Source organism: Triticum aestivum, chromosome 5A, assembly GCF_018294505.1.
Source record: "Triticum aestivum cultivar Chinese Spring chromosome 5A, IWGSC CS RefSeq v2.1, whole genome shotgun sequence".
NCBI classification, from domain to species: domain Eukaryota; kingdom Viridiplantae; phylum Streptophyta; class Magnoliopsida; order Poales; family Poaceae; genus Triticum; species Triticum aestivum.
Window position 1 is genome coordinate 658103576 of NC_057806.1, and position 7398 is coordinate 658110973.

Genomic DNA, 7398 nt, shown 5'->3' on the forward strand with positions numbered 1-7398 from the left:
TACTTCTTTAGACTCGAAGAAGAAAGAAATATGCAAGATGGAGAATTCGTAGATCAACAACGAAAGAATCAACAAGATACTAATCCAACTACTGGAAGCAGTTATGGAAATTTGACATCTTTTAAAATGTCTTTTTGTGGTTCTTGTTTTTCTTTAGTCTTACTATTCTAGTCAAGATTTGATGAATGTACTTTAATGTATCCAAAAACCGTTGATGAAGTAATATGAAATGAGGCGAAAAAATATATGCGGACGAGATGCGGCCAAGATGAGGCCGCGCCTTGGCGCACGGCCGACGCGTCGACAAATCTGAATGGACACCGCCTCATTGTCATCTCTAAACAGACAAAGTCCGAACAAAACAGACGTCCATTTTAAGTCGTGTGTTGGAGTTGCCATTAGAAGCCCCTTTCTAAAGAAACGTCTTACATTATAGCACAGAGGTAGTAGATGGTTGCATCTCGTCAACACATTTTTTGACATTTCAACATACTGAAAACGGTGCCTGAATATTTGTGTTTTATATAATTAACGTAATAAAAACACTTGTTATTAACGTTTCGTTCCCTGGCCCCAAATAGTAATAATAAAATAGTGGTGATTCCATCTTCTAGAAACAAAACGTTGATGATAATTGTAAACTAACCCCCATCAATAATTAACCAGCAACCCATTTGGCCTTGGGCTGGCTGCCCCGCTGGCCGCTGTATACCCACCACCGCCCCCACTCCGCCTCACGTTTCGTTTCCGTTTCTTTCCATCCCCCCTTCCTTCCTTCCTCCACCCACCTCCTCCCCCCCTCCCCTCTCCGGCGCGCCCTCCCTCCCCCACCGGCGAATCCGCAACCGAATCGAATCCCAGGTACGCGCGATTCCCTCCCGCGGCGATCCCCTCCGCCTTCGCCGGATCCCGCGCCTCGCTCGATCCCCTCCCCTCCCTTCCCTTCCTCCGTCTCCTCACCTACCGACTGATCTCCGCCTCGGCTGGATCTCGGCCGCGCGGTTGGTGCAGGATCCGCGTCGGCGGGCGGCGGCGGAGCCACATGGCGCACCGGGTGGACAACGAGTACGACTACCTCTTCAAGATCGTGCTCATCGGCGACTCCGGCGTCGGCAAGTCCAACATCCTCTCCCGCTTCACCCGCAACGAGTTCTGCCTCGAGTCCAAGTCCACCATCGGCGTCGAGTTCGCCACCCGCACCCTCCAGGTCATCTCTCCGCCCCCTCCCCTTCCCGCGATCACGATCTAGGGATTCCATTTCCCCCCTCCACGGTTTTAGTGGTCTGGCGATGCATGCGCTCTCGATGTACATGTTTTGATCTAGATCGTTCCAAATTAAGCTAATCTCTTTGACGATGATGTCTCTTTTGCACGTGTTGCCTGTTGATTAGTCTAGTACCCACGGTTGCTTTTTCGCATCATTGTGTTGTGCGTGCCGTTTGTTTTATCTGTGGTCAGGAGGCCCTTGGAATTGGTCGCAGAGAAATGGGCTAAGCCGAGTCTGCAAGGGCAGTGTCAACTTTAAATCAGATCTGACTTTTATAGCGTCCGTTTTTTCCTCAATCAAGAAGAAAAAGGAAACTTGCAATTGTGACTAACACTTGTTTTGCTAGTTTATAGAAACTATGGGAATTGTCTACAGTTTGTAAGTTCCGTGCTTCTTTCTCAGTAGTTTCACTGGAACAAATGTTCATAAACTGGCAAGCAATTTTAGTTATGCAGGACATTTGGTTTCCGCTGGCACTTGAATTTGAATGGCTGACGTAGTTCATGGAGCGTCTGAGCACTGTACTCTCATAATTTATGGATCAGAGCTTTTGATGTTTCATCTCTGGAAGCAGGGCCTGTTTATGTAGAAGAGGTTCTTGATCAATCTATTACACTCTCTGTTCCTAAATATAATATGTTTTGGCAGTTTAGTTTGAACTGCCAAAACGTCTCATATTTAGGAACAGAGGTAGTACATCTTAAAATAGTACTTAAACTTTTATGTTTAAGGAGAACAGAGGTAGTACATCTTAAAAGAGTACTTAAACTTTTATGTTTAAGGAGCTGTTTAATTCTACCATGTATTCAGGTTAAAGCTCCAGCATAGTCAGACCTCACGATCTATTTCCATTGCACGGACTTTTTCTGCAATAATGCATCTACTATATGCTTTTTTTTATTGCCATGTCCATGTCTCTGACAAGTTATGTTTTAGCAAGTGAATTTTCATGTTCCATTTCTTTGAGGTATTGTCTGAATTACCATTTTAGTTCTGTTGGTTTTCTGATTGAGTTTGGAAGTATGATTACAGGTAGAAGGCAAGACCATTAAAGCTCAGATATGGGATACTGCTGGCCAAGAGAGGTACCGTGCAATCACAAGTGCTTACTACAGGGGAGCTGTGGGAGCTCTTTTGGTGTATGACATAACAAAGAAGCTATCATTTGAAAACATCAATAGGTGGCTTAGTGAGCTCCGTAACCATGCTGACTCCAACATTGTCATCATGATGGTTGGAAACAAATCCGACCTTAACCACCTGAGGTCAGTTCAAGAGGAAGAAGGGCAGGCATTAGCAGAGAAGGAAGGGCTATCCTTCCTTGAGACCTCGGCACTGGAAGCCTTGAACGTCGAGAAGGCGTTTCAGACTATCCTTTCCGACATCCATCAGATCATAAGCAAGAAGGCGCTCGCTGCCCAGGAGGCTGCAGGAAGTGGACCTCCGACTCAAGGAACCACCATCAATGTTGCCGATTCATCTGGCAACACAAAGAAAGGGTGCTGTTCTACCTAGGTGCGAACAGAGAAGTGGTGATTCTGCAAAAGGATGCTCACATGGATCTTACGGCGCCCTAGGTGTCTAGGTGTTAGTTCGGTCCCTTTTGACTCCTTTTGGCCTGTAATTCTGGTGGGGTTGTATTAAAGTTCATACTGCTAGAAAGAAATTATCCTTGGTAGATACCGTGTGTAGTTGCAAATTTTTGGTAGAGACCATTGTTTGTCAGTCAGACTTACTACAGTTTCAGAGCATTATCATGTTTCCTTTTAGGTACATGTTTGTCCTCCTAAGACATTTGGTGCCCCGAATTACCGGAGCAGGAACAATGGGGGTATAGATATATATCTCTTGTATTTGTTATATGTGGATTGTGGTGTTATCTGAACATCTTTTGTCCTACAAAAGGCATCTTGTTAACATTGTTCTTGCAAACTGAGGAGCAGCTCATCTGTTCCTCTTTGTACGGTTTCGCTGATCCTGCTTGCACATTCTCTTGTGGCTTGATCTACACTGTTCTGCACTTGGATTGGTCGTTTTCGTGTAATTTGGGCCTCCAGTTTGTTCGTGTAATGTATGTGGATTTCAGTTCCAAGATATATGCCCCGGATTACCGGAACAGCAGCAACGGGATGCTCCTATATCTTGTAGTGTTCGTTATGCGAATTGTGGCGCTATCCGAACATCTTGCAAACCGAGGAGCAGCTCACCTGGTCCTCTGGTGGCTTTCGGCCTTTTCGATGATCCTGCTCGCGCATTCTCTTGTTGCTTGAGCTACACTGTTCTGCATTCTAATTGCATGGGTTTCTGTAGTGTGCAGTGTTCGTATAATGCATCTGGATTGCATTCTGATGGAATCGGTCCTGTGCTCATCTGCTTTAGCATATATCATAATCTGTTTCCACGTTGCATTGTCAGTACAGTACAGGCCCAGAGGCCACGGAAAGCTCGTGCTTGTATTTCAACCTTAAACCCCCTTTGAACTTTCAGTCCCTTCATCTCTGCCTTTATGCCATCTTTTCATGCTCGGCAGATCCATTCCCCGACGTTTCATCGCCTTTTTTCACGAGATCGGCAAAAGATTGTTCAGATGCCCGGTCTTTCAGACATCAGCCATCAGACTGAAGACCACTGCAAAATTTGAACACAATTATTTGCGGGAACCTTCACACACAAGACTCTCAGAGTAAACATCAGTCGGTTCAACATCTCGCAAGTTCGCCATCTCGAACCGTTGTTCATCTGGAAGGAGAATATGTTCTCTTTCGCCGCCGCAAAATGGCAGTCAAATCCTTTCGGCCGGTATGGGTAAGGGGGGGGTAGATCAGATGCTCGCACAATGACTTTGTCAACTGTAGAGTCTACTCCGAGTCTGATAGAAGGATCCTTATCATCATTAGTCGACACAAACGTTTGCCGAATCCTGTTCCTTCACTTCCAAGAATCTGCCGGTCGACAGCTGCAACCTACAGCTTTGTTTTCTGTTATCTAAATCCTTCCTTTTTGCAGGCAAAATCTGTTGTGCGATCCTAATCTAGTACTGCTACATCTCTCCATTTCCCATCATGATCTGCTCTCTGCTTATGATTATCAATCATGTGTTTCTGAATTTGGGAAAGTGAACTTTCTGGGTACCTGTACAAACCGTACCCTTGCAAAATATTGCATTAAATAAAGATGTATAAAATGAGAAAATAACATCATAATTGTGCCGACAAGTGCACGCTGGGGGCCGTATGTCGATCGATTAATATTTTCCAACTCGCGACCTCGCGTGATGGTAGGGTTCAATTAAGATTTTGTATGTTTTATGTCCTATCTCCTTTATCTTGATGCCCAGTGTCCTGCATTCTGTGGCTAAGCAAGTACAGAGTGGATGCCTACCATGGTTCAATTCCATGGTCAAAAGGGGTTTATGCAAGTACAAGTAAATAAAGAGAGAAGAAAGAAGGGGTTTATTCTCTTCTGCACCCAGTAAACTAGGAGTAATTAACAAGATAAGAACAACCGGAGTATTAATCAAAGTTGAAGCTTAGCCCTGCGACCTGATGATGGCATGCGCACTTTGGGGAACAAATTCAGTGTGAGATACCCAAAGTGATACATATGTGTTCTTCCTCCCCTATCATGGATGGATAGCTAATTTTCTACTCCAACTAATGAGTGTAGTATGTTAATTGGATGTCGATGAATGTTAAATACTCCCATCAATTGTACCTTGCCTATCATGGAAAAGAAGGTTCATCCCACAATCTATATGCCTGTCCTAATCGGAGCTGAACCTGGCTACATAAAAAACTTGTGGCTAATTTAGTGGTTCATTAAACTAGTGTACCAGTTAGGGTAATCAAGTACTACCAGTGCTGCTAATACTAGCTAGTGTTCGAATTCCTCTCTAGATGCAGGTTAAATTTTTCTGATGTATAGGTCATGCTGTTGACTAGGATATTACCCACTGAAAATTGGAGCTCATCATTCTGTGTCCCATCATGGACTTGTGGCTGGAAATTCCCTGCTGCCCACAGCCACACCACATGCCACGCAACATAAGACACAAGGAACCGATTCCTTCAATATAGTACTTATTTACACATCCATATGCAATTAGCACTAATCTTGTGCCCCCAGCATCAGAGGATCCAGCTATATCTTGTCCAGACATTTGTTGGCCTACCTACGTACCACCCAAAGCTGCACTACAATTAAGTAAGTAATGTGTTTTGTTGGGCCACAACAGAAAAAAAAAGTATTGCACAAGACTCATCAACTTAATGAGCATGTCAAAGGAGCTTCAAAAAAAAAAAGAGCATGTCAAAGGTGGGAGCATCACTGGTACACAAGTTCTCTGCTTCTGGCTCATCTAGACATGGATGTTTCTTCTTCTTTTTGGGGTGCAAAAGCACATAGAAAAAAATATTTATAGAAGAAAAAGCAAAGGTAAATTAGGATCAATCTTCTACCTCCAGCATTAGAAGATCTAAACCTATATCTAGTCCAGACATTTGTTGGCCTACCTACCACCCAAACTGCAATACAATTAAGTAAGTAAATGGGTTTTGTTGGACAACAACATGAAAAAATATTGCGCAAAACCCACTAACTTAATTAGTATGACAAAGGTGGCAATAGCACCGGAGAAGGTTCTTTGCTTCTGGCTGATATAGACATTGATTTTCCATTTTTCTTTGGGTGAAAAAGCACTTTTAGTTAGGATCAATCTTCTACCTCCAGCATCAGAAGATCTAAACCTATGTTAGCCTACCTACCACCCAAAGCTGCACTACAAATTAAGTAATGTGTTCTCTTCTACAACAGAAAGCATCCTATGCCGAACAAAACTCATCAACTTAATTAGTACTAGTAAGATGCCCGTGTGTTGCACGGCTAACCAAAATGCATTGATCTAGAGTAGTTTATTTCACAACTTATGTGGTGGTCATCTCATGTGTAACAAATATCAGTATGTTTCTTTGGATATATTCATTCTGCTTTTGAGCTCATAAGCATCCGGGTGAAGAGTAAATGCAGACAGAATAGCAAACATAACAAACCTATTCTTGCAAACAAACACGTTCCAGTGTTCAAGCTGCATGCAAAACTTCATGAAGAAAAAACACTTGTGGTGCTTTGCCAAAAAAAAGCTGTAAAAATAGTTTTTTAACGATTTGTTTATTTTTCTAGTCCAACATTGATGTTATTTTTTCATGAAATGTTGCACAAATAGTTCTACATGTTTGTTTCCAAAAAGATTTCTTTAAATTTTATTGATATTACTTGAGCTCAAGAGCCAAGTTCATGTCCCATCTTCCTTCTGGCATTTCTTATGCAACAATCGAGTAAAAAAATAGGACGAACCTATAATTAGAGCCTTGCCGTGCCGAGCTGAGTCAGGCCGAGCAACTACAGAATAGGCATTTCTTCCATATGTTACCATTACATATCTGCAACTGCAGAAGAAGATTTTCTTCTTCATCAATACCCATACATTGGTCTTTGTCAGATCAGAAGGCGAAGGGCAGTGCATCTCACCTCCCCACACTCTGTTCCATCTATGAGAGTGTGATCAACATGGATTGCGTCGCCGGGAAGGGGGAAATAATAGTAGGTGGCGGCTGCGGATGAGCAGGGCGTAGCCACCGACGTACTTGTGGGGGTTGGTGTTGGAGGAGACAGGGGAGGACACAGACGTTGTGGTCGCAATTGGGGCTGGTGAAGCAAGATACAGGGGAGGCAGTGAAATGTTGGGGCTCGAACGACTCTGGCGGCGAAATGTTGGGGCTGTGGCTCGTTTTCAGCCCAGTATTTTTTTTTAAATTAGCAGCGAAATGTATAGGCTACAAGAGCAGCCCAAGCCCAATACGAAGCTATCCTTATTTGGTGACCTAGACGAGCAGCATGTACCCACTGACCCATGCGATGCATCCACCCCCCCCGCCGCCGCACACAGCCGTCGCTCGCACCTCCCTCCCTCTTACATTCTCTTCTTCTTCCCAACGCATCCATAATCCATCCCCGCCGCACGCACACAGGCATGCTTCGTCGCCGAGCGCACACACGCACACATATGCTCACGCGTTGCCCACCCATGTTCTTCTCTGCTTGTGTTGCGTCCTCACCAACGTCGGCAGATGCGT

General features: G+C 44.1%; 1 protein-coding gene across 2 annotated transcripts; it reads left to right on the forward strand.

The window, feature by feature from the left end:
- Positions 1 to 733: 733 nt before the first annotated feature.
- On the forward strand, positions 734 to 3127 carry LOC123105710 (ras-related protein Rab11C). 2 transcript variants are annotated; one of them, XM_044527831.1, is made up of 4 exons: positions 760 to 861; positions 1012 to 1207; positions 2300 to 2352; positions 2449 to 3127. In XM_044527831.1, exons 2-4 carry the CDS (start codon positions 1043 to 1045, stop codon positions 2780 to 2782), a joined length of 552 nt encoding a protein of 183 aa, XP_044383766.1. In that variant the 5' UTR covers positions 760 to 861; positions 1012 to 1042; the 3' UTR covers positions 2783 to 3127. The 2 variants fall into 2 exon arrangements, with proteins under 2 accessions (XP_044383765.1, XP_044383766.1); XM_044527830.1 differs by having other exon boundaries at positions 734 to 861; positions 2300 to 3127.
- Positions 3128 to 7398: the final 4271 nt, after the last annotated feature.

Excerpts from the sequence above, each read along its gene's own strand:
- LOC123105710 (XM_044527830.1), top strand. The coding sequence starts at position 1,043 with ATGGCGCACCGGGTGGACAACGAGTACGACTACCTCTTCAAGATCGTG. Across the intron at positions 1,208-2,299 it reads TCGCCACCCGCACCCTCCAG|GTAGAAGGCAAGACCATTAA; the intron begins GTCATCTCTCCG and ends GTATGATTACAG.